Source organism: Pelophylax lessonae (genome assembly GCF_965119305.1).
Source record: "Pelophylax lessonae genome assembly, chromosome: 2".
NCBI classification, from domain to species: Eukaryota; Metazoa; Chordata; class Amphibia; order Anura; family Ranidae; genus Pelophylax; species Pelophylax lessonae.
The window spans coordinates 601,426,621-601,448,831 of NC_138769.1; the positions used below are offsets into that span (position 1 = coordinate 601,426,621).

General features: G+C 46.2%; 1 protein-coding gene across 2 annotated transcripts in view; it reads left to right on the forward strand.

Moving 5' to 3' along the window:
* The window catches only part of LOC309547726 (cyclic AMP-dependent transcription factor ATF-7-like), a 246,946-nt gene that overhangs the window by 178,257 nt on the left and 46,478 nt on the right, over positions 1–22,211 (forward strand). For both annotated transcript variants that reach the window (XM_082247693.1, XM_082247694.1), the window contains exon 5: positions 1,754–1,875. In XM_082247693.1, coding sequence (XP_082103819.1) covers positions 1,754–1,875 — 122 coding nt within the window. The remainder of the gene's footprint in view (positions 1–1,753; positions 1,876–22,211) is intronic.

The following is a 22,211-nucleotide window of genomic DNA, read 5'->3' on the forward strand; positions in this document are numbered from 1 at the left end:
AAGCCCGGGCCCTGTACGAACTATCAGGACTCAGAACTCCTGATTCCAGGTCAACTGATCGCTGTGATAGCCTCTGATTGGCTTTCACAGTGATCAGTCACTGTGAAGCACACTCCCATGTATTCTTTCTCTGTGAATGGAGGATAGAGATGCATCATATCTCTCTCTCTCCTTGCAGAGAGAGAAAAAAAAAAAGAAAGTGTTTGTGAAAAATATAATATACAAAAAATACCTAGATCAAGGTTTGATCTAGGTCAGTGCCAGGGTTAGTGCTTGGGTCAGGGTCAGCATTTTTATTTTTTTTTTTGGACAGATTTTTCTTTCCTAAACTTGAATCAGTTCCTATCAGTGTCAGTGTGCTTTAGGTAGGATAAAAAAAGAAAATTGTGTGCTATTGTTTTTGGGCTGTACTACGTCTACATACTAGGGATCGACCAATTATCGGCATCACCGATATATCGGGGGCCGATATGCACTTTCTCCGATAGATCTGAATCGGCCTTTTGGATTTACCGATATTGCCGATATTTAGGGAAAGTGCTTGTACCGGGGTGATGCCTACAGCTAGAGGCATCACCCCGGTACCGGTGTCCATAGCCGACGGTCGGCTGACTTGTAATGACAACTGATGCGGCTGAGAAGTCGCTCGGCTGTCATTACAAGGAGCGGGAGGGGATGTCCCCCCCCCTCCCGCCGCCTTGCATGGCTCGCCCGGGTCTCCCCTCCCACCGGGAGACCCGGGCATCCTACCTCCACCGCCGCCGAAGAGAAGACCCGGTGTACTGCGTCTCCATGTAAAAAAAAACGAAAGTGATGTCATGACATCACTTCCGGGTACTCGGCGCCGAATTAAAAAAACTGACAGCATTCAAAACAACCAAACTTGGCGTTTAGAATGCTTTTCGGTGCCGAGGAGGGGTTTGGGGTCTTTTAGACCCCCAGATCCCTCCACAAGAGTACCTTTAGAAACAAAAAAAAAAAAATTTTTTACATGTCCGAAAATATCGGTAGATATTGGCCAAAGACGATATCCGATGACCAAAATATCGGTATCAGCATTAAAAAAAAATATCGGTCGATCACTAGTACATACAACAACTAACACAATGTGGTATCATTGGATTTTCAGAAGCAGGAGAATTTAATTTGGGTTGTTCTTTGGTGGAAGGTTATGGTAGTACCAAGAAATCTACAGCCAAAAATTAAAAAATTATTTTATTTCACTATTTTGGGCCAGTTTTTATTTTTGACGATAAAAAAAGAAAATTCGGAGATATATCCATCACCATTTACCACCAAATGAAAGCCCAACTATTCCTAAAAAATAACAAGGTATAATCCACAGTAGTTATGGTACGGTTTTTCGAACAGATGTTAAAGTTATAGAATTTTGCTTAGGCATTTAGATTTGTTTTACCCTTAGGCACAAAGGGGTTAAAGCCAGTGATGAGAAGGCGGGGGCGGGGCCGAGTCCCGCTGTCTGTGTTAAAAAAGCCTGCATGTGCACCCCCATAGGAAGCAACTTCCTATGATGGCACACGGAGAAGAGGAGGTGCCAAGACTGTGGGTGGGGGACCCCAGAAAAGGAGGTTTAGGGCCGCTCTGTGGACAGAGCAGGTAAGTAAAAAAAAAATTAGCCTTTACAACCACTTAAATGTTTGCGTGTGTGGTTTTTTTTTTTTTTCATCTCCATTGTCCTTCCCTTTTATTTAATTAATCCAAATTCATCACATCTCCTCTTTCTTTTTTTTAGATCAAACACCAACACCGACCCGTTTTCTTAAGAACTGTGAGGAAGTGGGTCTGTTTAATGAAATAGCTAGCTCTTTTGAACATGAATTCAAGAAGGGGACAGAAGAAGAAGATGACAAAAAGGTTTGGGGACTAAATTTTATCTTATGGTCTGTGAGTAAAGCTTGCCTCTGGTGAATTGCAGCAGCCAAATTTTGATCTGTGTGTTGCTTTCCCTGTTCGACAGAAATCGATCTCTAGCCAAGTGGAAAACCTTTGTCGCACAGTGGCTGCAGCTGATTAGTGTATTCCCACCAGGGATAGAGAGATTTCTCAATCCACCATCTTTGTGAGGATTTAGGAATCTTTTTTTTCTTTTTTTCAACTCGCTGGCTGAATAAAGGAAACTAACCATCTATGGACAGCTTAAAGTGTAAGTCCACCCTAGCACTAAAATCCCTGCTTCTACAAACATCCACGTTCTAACACTAACCTATCTAGCTCTGTATGGGTCCTTTCACACGAGCGCTCCGATCAAATCTGCCTGTCAGTTTTTAAGGCGAATCTGATTGGATGCTCTATGCATCCCTATGGGGCAGCAGATGTCAGCGAAGACATGTCTGCTGACACCCCTTGCCATCTGAACCTGTCCGTGAAATCCGGATGGATGGAAACCCTATTTTCCATCCGTCCAGGGGATCGGATGAGAGCGGAGAGGTGGTCCGCTCTCATCCAATTCCCCCATAGAGGTGCATGGGGCTCTGACACCTCCCTCTCTGCACACAGAGCGGAGAGGGAGCTGTCACCTTCCTGCTCAGCGGGGATCTGTGTTTACGCCTACGGAAGCGGACCGTGTGAAAGAGCCCTAAAGAAGAAATCAGTACATACCTTTTTTTTTAAGCTGATCCGACCCGGTCTCCAGCGGCGGAAGCTCTACAGAGGACACGTCCGACAACGGCTGCGAAATGAATGGGTTGTTGCCAAGACAAAGTAGCCCTTCCAGGCTATGGGGCTAGTAGTGCTTCAAGAGGTCCTTAAATCAGTCAGAGCTTATGTATGTAATCTGGATACTCCAAGTAGAGCTATTGTTTTCACATTTATCAAATAACAAAGCTGTCTGTTCCTCATTGTAGGTGAGTAATTTTAGAAACCTGGTTCCTACTGGGAGGTGGTTAAGGTCAGACCTCCAGTGTCTAGGTATCACAATTCTAGTTGCCTATAAAAAGAAGCACATTAAAACCCTTTTTGGCATTAGATATGAGCCTAGGAGTAGGGAGAAGAGTGTGTTCTCATAATGCTAAGGTTTACCACCTGTTCATGTTTTTTAAATATTTGATCCGAATGGTGAGATCCGAGGGCAGGGCCGCCAAGCAAAAGTTGTAAGATCGCCCCGCTCTCCTGTCATTTGTTTTTCTTTTGTTTTGTTTTTTTATCTTGGCCGCTCTAAAACAGGGCTTCGGAACCTTCGATCCACCTAAGATCGCAGCTCATCTCAGACCATTATCGGTTTATGAAACAGAGCTGATCGGGGGAGAACATGTTGTCCACTGATCTCCACACACAGAAAATCTGTCATTGACCGAAGCGGCCAGTTTATGAAAGTGCAATCTGTCAGAATTCTCCCTCCCTGATCCTCCAGCCCAGAGGTGGGAAATCTGGGAGAGAAGAGAGAATCCCTGGAGAACTGAGGGGAAGATGGAAGATTGACTTCCCTCTTTCTCAAACATACCCCACAAGTCAGTAAACCTGTCCCCTTGACAGTATCTCATAAAAGTGAATGAACACCCCTCACATTTTTGTAAATATTCTTTTCATGTGCCAAAACTGAAGAAATTACACTTCGCTACAATTTGAAGTAGTGTACAGCTTGTATAACAGTGTAAATTTTCTGTCCGCTCAAAACACAGCCATTAATGTCTTAACCGCTGGAAACAAAAGTGAGTACACCCCTAAGTGAAAATGTCCAAATTAGGCCCAAAGTGTCAATATGCCACCATTTTTTACCAGCACTGCCTTAACTCTCTTGGGCATGGAGTTTACCAGTGCTTCACAGGTTACCACTAGAGTCCTCTTACACTTCTCCAGGATGACATCACAGAGCTGCGCTCCTCCACCTTCCATTTTGAGGATGCCCCACAGATACTCAATTGGGGTTAGGGTTGGAGACATGCTTGGCCAGTCCATCACCTTTACCCTCAGCTTCTTTAGCAAGGCAGTGGTCGTCTTGGAGGTGTGTATGGGGTCGTTATGTTGGAATACTGCCCTGCTGCCCAGTCTCCGAAGGGAGGGGATCATGCTCTGCTTCAGTATGTCACAGTACATGTTGGAATTCATGGTTCCCTCAATGAACTGTAGCTCCCAGTTCCGACAGCACTCATGCAGCCCCAGACCATGACACTCCCACCACCATGCTTCACTGTAGGCAAGACATACTTGTCTTTGTACTCCTCACTTGGTTACTGCCACACACACTTGACACCATCTGAACCAAATCGGTATCTTAGTCTCATCAGACCACAGGTCATGGTTCCAGTAATCCATGTCCTTAGTCTGCTTGTCTTCAGCAAACTGTTTGTGGGCTTTTTTGTGTATCATCTTTAGAAGAGCCTTCCTTCTGGGACGACAGCCATGAAAACCAATTTGATGCAGTGTATAGCGTATGGTCTGAGCACTGACAGACTGACCCCCCCACCCCTTCAACCTCTACCGTTCAAATGTTTAGGGTCAACCAGACAATTTCATGTTTTCCATGAAAACTCACACTTTTATTCATCAAACGAGTTGAAAAATTATTAGAAAACCTAGTCAAGACATTGACGAGGTTAGAAATGATTTTTATTTTAAATAATAATTTTGTCCTTCAAACTGGGGATCTGCGCTGGCCATTCCATTACAGGCAGAATACCAGCCGACTGCTTCTTCCCTAAATAGTTCTTGCATAGCTTGGAAGTGTGCTTTGGGTCATTGTCCTGTTGTAGGAGGAAATTGGCTCCAATCATGCGTTGTCCACAGGGTATTGCATGGTGTTGCAAAATGGAGTGATAGCCTTCCTTATTCAAAATCCCTTTTACCTTGTACCAATCTCCCACTTTACCAGCACAAAAGCAGCCCTAGACCATCACATTACCTCCACCATGCTTGACAGATGGCGTCAGGCACTCCTCCAGCATCTGTTCACTTGTTCTGCATCTCACAAATGTTCTTCTGTGTGATCCAAACTCCTCAAACCTAGATTCGTCTGTCCATAACACTTTTTTCCAATCTTGCTCTGTCCAATGTCTGTGTTCTTTTGCCCATCTTAATCTTTTCCTTTTATTGGCCAGTCTCGGATATGGCTTTTTCTTTGCCACTCTGCCTAGAAGGTCAGCATCCCGGAGTCGCCCCTTCACTGTGGACGTTGAGACTGGAGTTTTGTGGGTACCATTTATTGAAGCTACCAGTTGAGGATCTGTGAGACGTCTATTTCTCAAACTAGAGACTCTAATGTACCCATTCTCTTGCTTAGTTGTGCATTGGGGCCTCCCACTTCTCTTTCTATTCTGGTTAGAGCCCGTTTTGTGAGAGTAGTACAAACCGTTGTAGGAAATCTTCAGTGTCTTGGCAATTTCTCGCATGTTATAGCCTTATTTTCTCAGAACAAGAATAGACTATTGAGTTTCAGAAGAAAGTTCTCTTTTTCTGGCCATTTTGAGAGTATAATCGAACCCACAAATGCTGATGCTCCAGATACTAGCTCAAAGGAAGGCCAGTTTTATAGCTTCTCTAATCAGCACAACAGTTTTCAGCTGTGCTAACATAATTGCACAAGGGTTTTGTAATCATCAATTAGCCTTTTAATACAATTTGCTAACACAATGTACCATTAGACCCCATTCACACTGGGGCGATCCGACTTGCCGGGGCGACCTCACAGGTCGTGGTGCGCAGCTCGCACCGCGACCTTGGAGCGGCCGGCATGGACTTCATAACATTGAAGTCAATGCAGGTCGCCCCAAAGAAGCTCCGGACCCTTTTTCTAAGTCGGAGCGACTTATGTCGCTCCTATTAGAACGGGTCCACAGCTTCTCTATGGCAGGCGACCAGGTCCCCTGACAGGTCGCCCCAGTGTGAACGGGGTCTTAGAACACAGGAGTGATGGTTGCTGGAAATGAGCCTTTGTACAACTATGTAGATCTTCCATTAAAAATCAACCGTTTCCAGCTAGAATAGTCATTCATGGAATAGCCTTCATTTCTCAGAACAAGAATAGACTTTTGAGTTTCAGAAGAAAGTTCTCTTTTTCTGGCCATTTTGAGAATATAATCAAACTCACAAATGCTGATGCTCCAGATACTCAACTAGCTCAATGGAAAGCCAGTTTTTTAGCTTCTCTACTCAGCACAACAGTTTTCAGCTGTGCTAACATAATTTCACAAGGGTTTTGTAATCAACAATTAGCCTTTTAACACAATTTGCTAACACAATGTACCATTAGAACACAGGAGTGATGGTTGCTGGAAATTAGCCTATGTACACCTATGTAGATATTCCATTAAAAATCAGCCGTTTCCAGCTAGAATAGTCATTTACCACATTAACAGTGTCTGGACTGTATTTCTGATTGATTTAATGTTATCTTCATTGAAAAAACTGTGCTTTTCTTTAAAAAATAAGGACATTTCTAAGTGACCCCAAACTTTTCAACGATAGGGTGTATGTATGTATGTATATATATATATATATATATATATATATATATATATATATATATATGTGTGTATGTATGTATGTGTGTGTGTGTGTGTGTGTGTGTATACATATAGATATAATATAGTGTGTGTGTATATATACAGTTCTGCTCAAAGGTTAACATACCCTGGCAGAATTTTATAATTTCTTGACCATTTTTTCAGAGAATGTGAATAAAAGCACAAAAACTTTTCTCATGGTTAGTGTTTGGCTGAAGCCATTTATTATCAGTCAACTGTGTTTACTCTTTTTAAATCATAATGACAACCGAAACTACCCAAATGACCCTGATCAAAAGTTTACATACCCTGGTGATTTTGGCCTGATAAAATGCATACAAGTTGAGACAAAGGGGTTTTAATGGCTATTAAAGGTAACCATAATCACCTGTGATCTGTTTGCTTGTAATTAGTGTGTGTGTGTATAAAAGGTCAATGAGTTTCTGGATTCCTGACAGACCCTTGCATCTTTCATTCAGTGCTGCACTGATCTTTCTGGATTCTGAGTCATGGGGAAAGCAAAATAATTGTCAAAGGATCTGTGGGAATAGGTAGTTGAAGATATAAAAAGATATCCAAGAAATTGAGAATGCCTATCAGCAGTGTTCAAACTCTAATCAAGAAGTGGAAAATGAGGGGTTCTGTTGAAACCAAACCAAGGTCAGGTAGACCAACTAAATTTTCAGCCACAACTGCCAGGAAAATTGTTTGGGATGCAAAGAAAAACCCACAAATAACTTCAGGTGAAATACAAGACTCCCTGAAAACATGTGGTGTGGCTGTTTCAAGATGCACAAGGAGGAGGCACTTGAAGAAAGATGGGCTGCATTGTCCAGTTGCCAGAAGAAAGCCATTCCTATGCAAATGCCACAAATTATCCCGCTTACAATACGCCAAACAGCACAAAGAGAAGCCTCAAACCTTCCGGCACAAAGTCATTTGGAGTGATGAGGCTAAAATTTAGCTTTTTGGCCACAACCATAAACGCTACCTTTGGAGAGGAGTCAACAAAGCCTATGATGACAGGTACACCATTCCTACTGTGAAACACTGTGGTAGAACGCTGATGTTTTGGGGATGTGTGAGCTACAAAGACACAGGAAATGTGGTCAGAATTGATGGCAAGATGAATGCAGTATGTTATTAAAAAATACTGGAGGAAAATTTGCATTCATCAGCCCGGAAGCTGCCCATGGGACGTACTTGGACATTCCAACATGATAATGATCCTAAACACAAGGCCAAGTCGACCTGTCATTGGCTACAGCAGAATAAAGTGAAGGTTCTGGAGTGGCTATCTCAGTCTCCTGACCTCAATATCATTGAGCCACTCAAGGGAGATCTCAAATGTGCGGTTCATGCAAGACAGCCCAAGAATTTACAGGAACTGGAGGCTTTTTGTCAGGAAGAATGGGCAGCTATACCATCTGAGAAGATAAAGAGCCTCATCCACAAATACCTCAAAAGACTTCAAGCTGTCATTGATGTTAAAGGGGGGTAATACACAGTATTAAGAACTGGGGTATGTAAACATTTGATCAGTGTCATTTGGGTCATTTCTGTTGTCATAATGATTTAAAAAGAGTAAACATAGTTGATTGGTAATAAATGGCTTCAGCCAAACCGTAACCATGAGTGAAAGAAAAGTTTTTGTGTAATCATTTGTATTCCCTGAAAAATGGCCAAGAAACCATACATTCGGCCAGGGTATGTAAACTCTTGAGCACAACTGTGTGTGTATGGCTATGTATATGTGTGTGTATATATATATATATATATAGGTGAAAGGTGCACAAATTATGGGTGCTAAAGATGGAAAGCAGCACTAGAAAAATGAATATTGGTAAATGAGAAGAATGAATAGTGCGCTAACCTAATATATACATGAAAATCAATAAACATAACAATTAGTGATTAGCACGTGTCAAATTTAAGTGCAAAATATATAAAATCTTGTGAATAAGTCCGTGTTAATCAATTAAACAATAATGAGAAAAAACACAAGTCTCTCAAAAGATGTGAAGTATAAAAAACTTCAAAGCTGTAAAAGGTGTTCTGTGCCAAATAAGCATGCCACTCTGTAAAAGTGATCGTATTCCCATATAAGATCCTTAATTTTTGTCAAGGTGGCCCCTTACCGCAGAAAACCTCTAGGGAAAGCTTCCAAGTGGTGGACTTTCTATGACGTTGATGTGATGACACTTTATGGTAAAGATGGGTGCTTACCAGAAATCAGGGAGACTTGAGCATGGACTGCTGTAGGACAGGGAATTCCGCGAGGAAGCCTGGAAGCTGGTCCGCTTTGCAGTAGAGTGAGATTCCAGCAATGTAAGGAGCAGATTCCACAGAGCAGGTACCCAATGTAAAGAAAAGGGACTGATAGTGCATTACCTTCAATACTTTTTATTGAAAAAAAAAGGCAGCTACTTACATCAATCAGGACAAACAAGTGCAAAACAAGCTCAAGAGCATGCACGGCCGCCTGCAGAACGGTCCGTGGCGTGGGATGTCGCAGCTAGCCCCCTCCATATATAAAATTTCTGGTACTGTAATCTCGCTATGTCTTGTGAGATTACGGTAACACGAAGCATTCTCCACAGTTACAAGTGTTTGTAGATCGCTTTACTCCTCAAAAGGAGAAGTGAGCTACACTGCTTCATAAACAGGAATGCCTAAGACATCAGCAGCGGATATTTTCTGCTGCTTGATAAACGAACACCTTAGTGAGACCAGGGCCTGGTAAATTCTTCCGAAACCTGTCCCAACAGGAAAAAAGTTTATACTACTACAGTAAAGGAATGTACAATATGTATTTAAAATGTGTTAACCCTTCACTGACGTAATGCTTATGGGGGGTTTTACACAGTGTTTTTATCTTTCACAAGGTGATTGCCGACTTTTAATTACTCCCAGAAGTCAGAGCCCCGATCTGCATTTTATTAGCCGCCGCCATGTACATGCACGTATGAGCGCACATATTACCTATAATCGTTGTGCATGCCAGAATGAAAGCAGCATTCTAGGACCATTTTTCACAGTTAACTCTAAACTGGTAACCCGTATTAACTTTTAAAATGTCTCCTATGCAAAATTTAGGGTTCCGAAGTTTTTTTTTTTTTTTTACAGGCATGCATAGTTCAAATCTTGACACTTTGGGTAAAAAGTGCATCCCGCAGGAAATCGCTGGTTGTGCGAACAGCCACGGATAGCTGCAGGCTCTGGTGACCTGTCACTAAAGTGTATTGTTTTGGCAGCTGCAACTAGCCTCTCACCGGTGGCAAAAACAGCAGCAGGAATCAGCAGGTCACTGTCATTCGCACTTTGGCTAATTGCCTGTGCAAATGTAGCCAAACTCCTATGAGTCTGCTCCTTCTCTAACCAGCATGCTAATTTGTCCTGCTCAGGAAAAGCAGTCGGGAGAAGGCACAAGGCGTGGGAGAGGCTTCTTACGCTATACTAGCGTGCCTGCACAAGTTGGCTTAATTCTGCACTTTATTGAGAGCCATTTATTCAACTTAAAACGGTATTAAACCCAAAAACATTTATTTTTTTACCGATTCCTAGATGTGATGGCTGCATGCATTTTCTTTTTTCGAATTTTCTTTTGTTTTCACTTGGTAATTCAGCCACTAAGCCTCTCATTTTTCAACAGAACAAAATCTCCGTAAGAAATGGCAGTTAGAGGGCTGAGACAAACCATTTTTCTCTTTCTTTCGAGGGACACAGCGCTCCACAAATCATAACTAGTGGGTTATATTTCCTCCTCTAGGAGTAGGCAGAACAAAAAACACCTGGCTATGCCCATGGGCCGTCAACTGGTATATAACCCCCCTCTCTGCTATAGGTAATCAGTTTTTATCTGTCTAGTCAGGAATAAGGACCTAGGCTCCCGGCTGGGATCTCTAGCAACTTTCTCCTTCCTTAAATCTTTTTTTTTTTTTCTCTCTCGGGAGATTTACAATCAACTGCTGGGCTGGGCGACGTACTGGATAATCAAGATTCACTGGTCCCCTGAGCCCAGCCAGCAAGTGCGTGCAGACCGCAGCTACGCGCTAGGTTGGCCGTGACAATAGCCGCACGGCCAAGGGCTGGCCCGCGAGTTAAACGTCTTTCAAGGTTGCATACGGTACCTTGGCCGACAGCTCCCCTACTTCGATAGCGAGGAGTTCTGTCTGGAGTGTTACCCGCACTATGGAAGGGTAAGTACAGTCCCCCCCTATGCCTTTTTTCTTCGAATCTACCCACAGGTAACCTCCTCCCATCCTTAAATCCCTCACTGAGCTGGGCTTCCCGCACTCCCTTTCCCCCCTGTCTGGACCTGGAGTCTGGTGGGGGTCCCAGGGCAGAGAATGCAGCAGAGACCCCTGGGGTCTCCCCCTGCTATCCCCACACTGTAGGGATCCTGGGATAATGTGTGTCTCGCCCTGGTAGTCTGGAGAGGTCCCAGTGTAGGAGACCCCTAGGTGCATGCCCTGCTGTTTGCGGCGGGGGTATAGTGCAGGGGGTCCCAGTGCAGAGTGCACAGCAGAGAAATGTGTGTCCTACCTTCAGGGGGGGTCCCCTTGCAGGGGTTGCAGGAAAGATCCTGGCAGCATGCTTCAGTGTAGCTGATGGGGGCCATGTTCCCTTAGTGTAGCTGGTCTCCGGTTGGCGCCCATGTTTGTGTAGCAGATGTCACGGGGATGCTGGAGGTTTCGTGGAGATGCCGAAGCTCCTCCTCTTCCTCCTTAGTTTCCTCTTCCTGTGTCCAGGACATATGAACAAGGATAGCGTCCATGATGATGCTCGGTTCGAATTCTCTGCGCTCTTCCGATCAGTAGGGTGAGTCTTTAGGGGTTATCTCTCTCTTCTGCTAGGTACCATGAGCCTTGAGGGGATCCTTTATTGGTGACAAAAGTTTGTTTTAGTGCTGCAAGGTCTTCCTTTCCTTATGGGAGCCTAAGGGTCACATCTCCCCCATTGACACCCTCATGGAGGTGGCAGGTCCCTTGGGACCCCAGCTTCCCATGTTTGCACTGACGACAGTCCTGCAGTCCTTAGTGTCTCAGGTGGAAGTGGTGTGTGGGCAGTGGCCCAGGAGGAAGCGTCCCCCGCCTTCCCCTGCTCAGGCTGTCTCATCTTATTCTGAGCCTGATGCCGCCGTGGACGTGGCCTGTCCAGGGGGGCTTAATACCAGGCCCCTTATCCATCCAATAGTGAGGATGATTCCTCCATGGTCGCAGCAGCGAATGAAAACACGCTAGTATACGTACTTATCACTGCAGTGCGTGAGACTTTTAAAATGGAGGATGCGGCTGATGTAGCCATGGACGTGGCCGTGTTGTTTGGTACGCCTAAGTCACCTCGCACTCCAAAGGGGTTTCCTTATGTGCCTTATTTTGACAGGTTTTTCTGAAAGGAATTGGAACAACCAAAATTACTGTTTGTGGTCCCCAAGCATTTTGCTGTATGTTACCCTTTTGAGGAATCACTTTTAAGGAAGTGGACTAGTCCACCAGTGGTGGACCCTCCTGTTTTCAGGTTGAATAAAGCAACCATCCTTAATAAGGAATCCCCGTCCGTTAAGGACCCGGCTGACGAGAAAGCGGAGGCTGTGGCACGCAGCATGTTTACTATGGCTGGTTCAGCATTGCGGCCAGTCTTTGCCCCATCCCTGGTGTCTCAAGCCCTAACTGAATGGGCCAAGCTTTTGCACCAGGGCCTGGGGAGGTGAGCAGGTCCCCACTGCTTATGTTGATTTAGTGGACCAGTTGGTCCATGGGCTGCAGTTTATTTGTGATGCAAATTTGGATACAGCTCCTGCGCTATCCAAACTTTCTGTTTCAACGGTGGTGATTAGGCGCGTGCTGTGGCTTACGAATTGATCTGCAGACCGAGCCTCTAAGAAAGCTCTCATTCATCTGCCATTTCAAGGCAATCGCCTGTTTGGGGCTACACTGGATGACATCATTAAGAGTATCACGTAGGGGGAAGATTACCTTTCCTTCCACATTTCTGGAAAGGGAAGGAGCCTCATCGCAGATGGGGGCCCTCCTTCTCAGCGCATAGAAACATATTTTGTGCTTCTGGGACAGAAAATAAGGGAAATAGATCTTTCAAATCTTCCCCGGGAGGTTCCAAGCATCCTTGGTCTGGTAAGCCTGGAGCTAGCTTCTCGGGACCTGCAGTCAAGACCCCTTCAGCATGAAGGTCTGCCCTTACCCATTATTGTGGTGGGGGACATCTTCGCTGGTTTCCGGCCCTGTGGACTTCTTTGCAGGATTTCGTGGATCTACTTAACGCTCACTAAAGTTTCAGGTGATGTCCGAACTACCTAAGGTTCCCCCTATCCCTATCCAGGGAATTTAATTACCTAGGTCTGATTTTAATTCTGACCAGGGTGGTCCTTCCTCTGGACAAGTTTCAGGAACCACAGGCCGTGATTCACCGGCTGCTGTCACAGGCAGTTCTCTCTCCCAATTTGCATACAGGTTCTGAGTCTGGTGGTAGACACCTTCAAGACAGTTCTGTTTGCACAGTCCTACATGCAGCTACTTTAGCAGGTTCGGCTCCACAGGAGGATACCGAGGTTCGTGGTATGATCATGGGTTCCTCTGGCAGACACCGTAGGCATCCAAGGGCCTCGGGAAGGCCAGCATCAACCTTTGGCTCAGGCTTCTTCCGCAGTCCCTGCGAGGAATCAATAGCAAAGATCTTCCAATCATCCTGGTGGCCGTAAACGTCCCTTAGGGGCTTCCTCTCAGAGAAGACCAGTTGTCCCAAGGGCTAATCTACCATCCTGCTTTACAGTCGCTGGTTTTAATGGCTTAGCTATTGAGGTACTGAGCAGAGTTCGTACGGTCCTTAAAAACCTGGAAAAGTTTTGGAATTTGGAGATGACACTTTCCAGGCCTGGAAAGGTCATGGAATCTTAGGAAACACACAAAGGTTTTGGAAAAGTCATGGAAATATTTACTGGGGAGGAGCGGGGAGCGGATGCTTAATATTAGTTTAATTTATTATCTTATTCCGTAATGTTTTATTGCCAGTGCCACATACTAACTTTGCCTTCCGGGTCCGCGGTATGCCCATGCGCTGTCACTGGCCAGCAGCAGCCGAGGAGATGATTGTGAACCAATCACTGGCAGCGGGGAGGGCCGGCCGCGGTTTGCCTGGCCAGCAGCAGCAATAACAGCCGGGAGATAACAAACCAATCATAGGCAGCGGAAGCGTCACTGGAGGGCGGGCCGGCCGCATGAACGTGATGATGATGCGGAAGGGGGCGGTAACCGTTTCGGTTACCGCACCCCCGCGTCATCACGTTCATGCGGCCGCCCCGCCCTCCAGTGACGCTTCCGCTGCCTGTGATGGGTTTGTTATCTCCCTGCTGTTATTGCTGCTGCTGGCCAGTCACAGTGTCTCCAGGCAAACCGCGGCTGGCCCTCCCCGCTGCCTGATTGGTTCACGATCATCTCCTCGGCTGCTGCTGGCCAGTGACTGACAGTAAGGGCAAACTGCGGACCCGGAAGGACACCTACCTGTACCAGTGCTATACACTGAATGTAAAAATGCCCCCCCTCAGTGCTCTTTAGCACCCCCCCAGTGTTCTTTAGCCCCCCCCCAGTGTTCTTTAGCCCCCCCCAGTGTTCTTTAGCCCCCCCCAGTGTTCTTTAGCCCCCCCCAGTGTTCTTTAGCCCCCCCCCCCCCCGTGTTCTTTAGCCCCCCCCCAGTGTTCTTTAGCCCCCCCAGTGTTCTTTAGCCCCCCCCCCCCCAGTGTTCTATAGCCCCCCCCCAGTGTTCTATAGCCCCCCCCAGTGTTCTTTAGCCCCCCCCCAGTGTTCTTTAGCCCCCCCCCCAGTGTTCTTTAGCCCCCCCCCCAGTGTTCTTTAGCCCCCCCCCAGTGCTTTTCATCTCCCCCCCCCCCATGCTTTCTGGCTCCCCCAGTGCTCTCCAGCTCCCTGGCTCCCCCCTCAGTGATTTCCAGTACCCCCCAGACAGTGCTCTCCAGCCCCCCCCCCCCCCTCTCAGCCTGTGCTCTCCATCCCCCTGGTTCTCCATGCTCCCCCCCCCCCCGCGCCTTCCAACCCCCCTGCAATGCTTTCCAAACCCCCCCTTAATTCTCTCCAGTCTCTCCCCCCCCCCCCCGTGCCCTTCAGCTCCTCCAGTGCTCTCTGCTTCCCCTGTGCTCTTCTATCATGTCCGCAGCCTCTGGCCACCTCCTGTATCATGTCCGCAGCCTCTGACCACCTCCTGTATCATGTCTGCAGTCTCTGACCTTCTCTTGTATCATGTCCACAGCCTCTGACCACCTCCTGTATCATGTCCGCAGCCTCTGACCACCTCCTGTATCATGTCCGCAGCCTCTGACCACCTCCTGTATCATGTTTGCAGCCTCTGACCACCTCCTGTATCATGTTTGCAGTCTCTGACCACCTCCTATTTTATGTCCGCAGCCTCTGACCTTGTCCTGTATCATGTCCGCAGCCTCTGACCTTCTCCTGTATCATGTCCGCTAAATGTACAGTGTGTGTCGTAAAACGTTTGACATTTCGAACATGCGAGAGGCAGCGCTGTCTAGCCACGCTAAAGGTGCAAAGCACCAGTCTGCAGCTGCGTGCTTGACAGCTTCCAATCCTATCGCTGGCTTTTTCACCCGTGCGCCTGAAATGACACCGGCTCCCAGCTGTGGCAGCGGTGCTTCCATCTCATCCACTGTAAAACAAGGGACCATTTTGAGTCGCGCTGTATCCAGAAACGAAACCCTAACTGCAGAGGTACTGTACACTACAAAGATTGTCATTTATTTTAGTAAATATATGCTGGGTGTGACATGGATTTTCTTCTTATTTAACATGTATACATAGACATTTCATGAAACATTAGGTCATGAATATTTACGTGAAGTCATGGAATTTTATTGGTGAAAATGTGTATGAACCCTGACTGAGGGATAGAGGTTTGTCTGGATCAGTGATCCCTACTATGGTAAAGGTGAGGAAGTCGTCTTCCAGCAAGATAAACCATTGTACGTGGAAAGCGTACATTTCTTGGTGTGTGTCGATTGACGCTCAGCCTCAGTCCTTTTCTGTGGCTCGGATCTTAACCTTTCTTCAACGGGGCGTTGATCAGAAGATGGTCCTGAGTGCCATCAAGGACCAGGTATCTGCCTTGGCAATCTTCTTTCAGTGACCCCTAGTCACGCATTTAGTTCATACCTTCATTCAGGAGGTTTGAGGTGTGGCTCCACCTGTGCCATCTCTTTTGTGCTTTCGGTTCTCCGGAAACCTTCATTTGAGAATATTCGGGAGATTCCCTTGCCTACGTTATCCCAGAAGGTGGCATTCTTGGTGGCTGATGTTAAAATAAAAAGACCAGCGCTATGGAGTATGTGAGATAAATAGAAATAAATAGGTGTAAGCTGCCACCAACCAACCCCGTGGGATACAAGGGTTAAAACGTAAGATGAAATTAGAAAAGGCTGGTAAAGGCGCTACCTATAGGCGATGACTAATATAAAAAACACCAATTGTATGATCAAATAATAAATAAATTCAAATAGTGATATAAAGTGCCAGTAGCTGAAAATAATCGGGTATAAATTCCACAACCCTCAAACTGCTCAGTATATAGGAAGGCTATACTGTAAGCGAACAGAAATGTGCAATAAGTAGTAATAATAGAGGTGCACAAATTGTGATAATTATTTATTGTAACTAGTATTGACTTGTATAGTGCAGATGATAATTAAATAGTGAATATATAAATATATAGTGCAAAAATTATATATAAATCGTATAAATGAATATGCCACAAAGAATAATTTCATATAATAAAGTGTATATATATTCCTTATTATTAATATAAATTATGGTGAAGCAAGTGAAAAATAGGAAAGTGAAAGGTTCTTTCCTAAAAGAGGTTCTTTCCTAAAAGGTGCTGTGTATAGTGTCCAGAATAAAAACAAAAATGTATCCACAAAGTAGAGAAAAAAAAGAGTGTTTTACATCTCTGTTAACCACTAGATGTCACTCTACCAATACAACCTGTGTGATGAAGACAGGCTGGCAAATCCGGGGGTCCCCTCCGCTTCTGATGAGCAGATGATTTGGGAAATTGTGGCGATCTAAATGCTCAAGCAGAAAGAGAACCCCATGAGGAAAAGTGCAAGGCAATAACACATAGAATAGTGTAGACTCACTCGGTAGGCTGGTCAGGATCAGTGTAGTAAACGCCGGGAAGCTTCCGTGTTCCATGGCTCAGGCTCCGTAACCGGAAGCAACGCAAGACGTTAGACTCCACCCTACCCGTTTCATCATAGGATGTCTGGTGGAGTGTTATTGCCTTGATATTGCCTTGCATTTTTCATCATGGGGTTCTCTTTCTGCTTGAGCATTTAGATAGCCACAATTTCCCAAATCATCTGCTCATCAGAAGCGGAGGGGACCCCCGGATTTGCCAGCCTGTCTTCATCACACAGGTTGTATTGGTAGTGTGACATCTAGTGGTTAACACAGATGTAAACACTCTCTTTTTTTCTCTACTTTGTGGATACATTTTTACATAGTTACATAGTAGGTGAGGTTGAATAAAGACAATAGTCCATCCAGTTCAACCTGTGTAGGTGTGTGTGGCTGTAATCATCTCGCATACCCCTGAATGTTCTGATCCTTGAGATGTACGTCTAGAAGTCTTTTGAAAGCCACCATATTACCTGCAGAAACCACCTCTTGTGGTAGAGAATTCCACAATCTTGTAGCCCTAACAGTAAAGAACCCCCCACGTTGCCTGAGGTTAAAACGCTTCTCCTCTAATCGCATTGTATGCCCCCGAGTCCTCATGCAATCCCTGCGACTGAACAGCTTTTCTTCTAAGCCTAGATCCCCATTGAGATATTTAAAAATTGCTATCATGTCCCCCCTCAGGCGTCTATTCTCCAGGGAGAATAAATCAAGCGATTGCAGACGCTCCTCATAATCAAGGTCCTCCAATCCCCTAATTAGTTTAGTTGCCCTTCTCTGGACCCTCTCCAGCTCCAACACATCCCTTCTGAGGACTGGTGACCAGAACTGGACAGCATACTCCAGATGCGGTCGGACCAGAGTTTTATAAAGTGGAAGGATTATAGTCTTATCTCTGGAATACATCCCTTTCTTTATGCATGCTAATATTCTGCTGGCTTTGGCAGCTGCCGCTTGGCATTGCATGCTGTTGCCTAGTCTATCATCCACCAATACTCCAAGATCCTTCTCCATTTTTGATTCTCCCAGGGGTTCCCCTCCTAACGTGTATTGTGCTTTTATGTTGCTAGTCCCCAAGTGCAAAACCTTACACTTCTCCACGTTAAACCTCATTTGCCAAGTCGTTGCCCACTCTGTTATTTTGTCCAGGTCATTCTGTAGGATATCTGCTTCATGCTGTGCTGTTATTGCCCTGCCTAATTTTGTGTCATCTGCAAAAACTGATATTGAACTACAGATCCCGTCCTCAATGCTGTTTATGAATAAATTGAACAAGGTTGGTCCTAGGACTGAGCCTTGGGGGACCCCGCTTACTACCTCAGACCAGTCTGAGTATGTGCTGTTTATTACCACCCTTTGGACACGCCCTTTTAGCCATTTCCGTATCCAAGAGCAAACGCTGCCGTCGATACCTGCAGACCTTATTTTATAAATTAAGCGCTTATGGGGAACTGTATCGAACGCCTTAGCGAAATCCAAGTACACCACATCCACTGGTCTGCCCCTATCTAGCTCACAGCTCACCTCCTTGTCGAATGTTAAGAGATTGGTTTGACAAGAACGCCCATTTGTAAACCCGTGCTGGTTACTACTAATGATGCTGTTGTCCTTAGCAAACTCTACGATATAGTCCCTTATCATCCCCTCCAGAAGTTTACATACTACTGATGTCAGACTGACAGGCCTATAATTTCCCAGGATATGCCTCTGACCCTTTTTGAATATCGGAATCACGTTAGCTTTCCTCCACTCCCCTGGTACATCTCCTGTCCTAATACTGTCCGCAAAGATCAGGAACAGTGGTCTGGATATAACCTTACTGAGTTCCTTGAGTACTCTCGGATGTACGCCATCCGGGCCTGGTGATTTGTTTGTGTTAAGTTTATCCAGCCTTTCCCTGATTTCACCCTCTGTTAGCCATAGTGGCAAGTCCTGTGTATTACTACTAACCATACAGTCATGGTCAGTGTACCCCTCCTTTTCCTGTGTAAAGACTGACGAAAAAAAAGCATTCAGCATGGTTGCTTTTTCAGTGTCTTCTGCAACCATCCTCCCATCATCGTTAATTATGTGTGCAATATGCTCTGCCCTAGTTTTTTTGCTGTTGATATACTTAAAGAATTTCTTTGGGTTTTTTTTACTATCCTCCGCTATTTGTCTCTCAAAGTCTATTTTAGCCATCTTGATTTCGTGTTTACACTTCTTATTTGCCTCCTTGTATTGGTCGAAAGCCAATACTGTGCCTTCTGATTTATATTTCCTGAAGGCCAATTTTTTTCCCCTAATAAGATTTTTAACGCTATGGTTTAGCCAGCCAGGTTTGGCTTTGTCTCTTCCAAATTTATTCCCCATAGGAATGCACTGCAAGATGCCTTTGCTTAATATATTCCTAAAGCATTCCCATTTTTCCTTTGTGGTCAGGGATCCCAGGGTGCGGTCCCAGTTTACCCTTTCCATCAACGAGTACAATTTTGGAAAGTCTGCCCTTCTGAAGTTAAGGGTTCTTATGTTCCCCGCTTGCCTTGCTATATTGTTATTTACGCTAAATGTGATCATCCTGTGATCGCTAGAGCCCAGGTTGTCCCGGACCCCTACCTCCGAGATTAGGTCTGGGTCATTAGTGATCAATAGATCCAGGATTGCATTTTCTCTAGTAGGAGAGTCCACCAGCTGTGACATGTAATTATCCTGTAAGGTTTCCGTGAATAGCCGGGCCTTCTGTGAGTGTGAAGTCCCCTCTTCCCAGTCAATGTCAGGATAATTGAAGTCCCCCAATATGATGACTGATCCTAGCTTTGCCACTTTACCCAAAAGTGCTAAAAATTCCTGCTCTACCTCCTCCCCTTGTTTAGGTGGCCTATAGCAAACCCCTACAATTACTTTCCCCTTTTCTCCTTCTCTATGGAGTTCTACCCATACGGATTCTAACTCCATACTCATCCCTTCCATAATGTCACTCCTCTCTATCACCTTTACATTATTCTTGACATAGAGACATACCCCTCCCCCTCTTTTTCCTATCCTGTCCTTCCGGTACACTGAATACCCTTGGATATTTGCCAGCCAGTCATGTGAGGGGTCGAACCAAGTCTCTGTTATTCCCACAAGGTCTATGTCCTCCTCATGTACTAACATTTCCAACTCAACCATTTTATTAGCTAGGCTCCTGGCATTAGCATATACCCCTCTTAGTTTTACGGAAGATAAACGTGATTGGTGGTTATGTTGATTACTGTTTGGTCTGCGGTTCTCCCGCACAGACCTACCAATTGACGTTTTGGACCTACTGTCGCTGCTGACCCTACAACTGCCTTCAGTCCTTTGCTCCCTCCTAACTGACTCTACTTCTGAGCCCTCCCCCCCGACACCTAGTTTAAAAGCTCCTCCAACTTGGTGGCCATCTTTCTCCCCGAAAGAGCTGTACCGCCCCCATTAAGGTGCAGCCCATCCTTACTAAAGAGCCGGTAGCCGACTGAGAAGTCAGCCCAGTTCTCCAGGAACCCAAACCCCTCCTTCCTACACCAATTCCTCAGCCACTTGTTAAGTTCCCTAATCTCCTTCTGCCTCTCCTGTGTGGCTCGAGGTACAGGCAGTATTTCAGAGAAAACCACCTTGGAGGTCCTTTTCCTCAATCTATTACCCAAGTCCCTGAAATCGTTCTTTAGGATCTTCCACCTACCTTTAACTTTGTCATTAGTGCCCACATGCACTATGACCGCTGGGTCATCCCCAGCCCCACACAACAATCTGTCTGCCAGATCTGCGATGTGCCGAACTCGGGCGCCCGGTAAACAACAAACTGTTCGGTTCACGAGATCTTTTTTACAGATTGCACTCTCTGTCCTCTTGATAATTGAGTCCCCAACTACCACAACCTTTCTAACCTTACCTGAGTTACGGCCCCCCTTCTTCCTGGAGCCGTCCCTCCCCTGGCAGCTGGGGGAGGGCGCATGCTCCAGCTCTGCCACCCCTGAGTTGATATCCCCCTCAACCTGCAACTCGGCAGATATGTTAGGGTGTACCAACTCAGGACTGGCCTCCCTGACTCTCCTCCCACTAACATTCCTAACAGTCACCCAGCTGCGTGCCTCTGCTGCTTGCGTCTCCTCCATTCCTCCCTCCTCTATGCTGGCCCCTGCCAGCGCCTGATGGGTAATGTCCAAGCTCCTTTCCAGGTCGTAGATGCGACGCAGTCTTGCCACTGTGTTCTCTAGATCCACGATGTGGGCTTCCAGAGCAACAAGTTGCTCACATCTCGCACAGCAGTATTCGTCCTTGATTGGTTCATCAAGAAACTCATACATGCCGCAAAAAGTGCACTGAGTGGCATCCCCAATCCTGTCGGACATTATTACCCACTACTCTATGGGGATGATGTTAACGACCTGCTCTTCCTTACCTACACTACCTCTAACTTCCCTGGTACTAACCTGGGGTACCCACCAGTCGCTAATATACTAACCAGTCACTAAGATACTCACCAGTCGCAAGATAGCAACAGACGCAAAGATATTCACCAGTCGCAAGATACTCATCAGTCGCAAAGATACTCACCAGTCGAAAAGATACTCACCAGTCGCAAAGATACTCTCCAGTCGCAAAGATTCTCCCAGTCGCAAGATACTCAGATACTCACCAGCCGCAAAGATCACCAGTCGCAAGATACTCACCAGTCGCAAAGATCACCAGTCGCAAGATACTCACCAGCTGCAAAGATCACCAGTCGCAAGATACTCACCAATCGCAAGAATCTCTCCAGTCGCAAGATACTCACCAGTCGCTAAGATACTCACGGTCGGTCAGTCGCCGAGCACCGTCAGTCAGTCGCCGAGCACCGTCAGTCAGTCGCCGAGCACCGTCAGTCAGTTGCCGAGCACCGTCAGTCAGTTGCCGAGCACCGTCAGTCAGTTGCCGAGCACCGTCAGTCAGTTGCCGAGCACCGTCAGTCAGTTGCCGAGCACCGTCAGTCAGTTGCCGAGCACCGTCAGTCAGTTGCCGAGCACCGTCAGTCAGTTGCCGAGCACCGTCAGTCAGTCGCAGAGCACCGTCAGTCAGTCGCAGAGCACCGTCAGTCAGTCGCAGAGCACCGTCAGTCAGTCGCAGAGCACCGTCAGTCAGTCGCAGAGCACGGTCTGTCAGTCGCAGGGCGGTCTGTCAGTCGCAGGGCGGTCTGTAAGTCCCAGAGTGGTCTGTCAGTCACTGACGGTCGCAAGCAAGGTCAGTCAAACACAGATCCCTATGTGGTCAGTCAGTCAGTCACAGATCCCAATGTGGTCAGTCAGTCTCAGGTCTGTCAGTCAGTCAGTCTCAGGTCTGTCAGTCAGTCAGTCTCAGGTCTGTCAGTCAGTCAGTCTCAGGTCTGTCAGTCAGTCAGTCTCAGGTCTGTCAGTCAGTCAGTCTCAGGTCTGTCAGTCAGTCAGTCTCAGGTCTGTCAGTCAGTCAGTCTCAGGTCTGTCAGTCAGTCAGTCTCAGGTCTGTCAGTCAGTCAGTCTCAGGTCTGTCAGTCAGTCAGTCACAGGTCTGTCAGTCAGTCAGT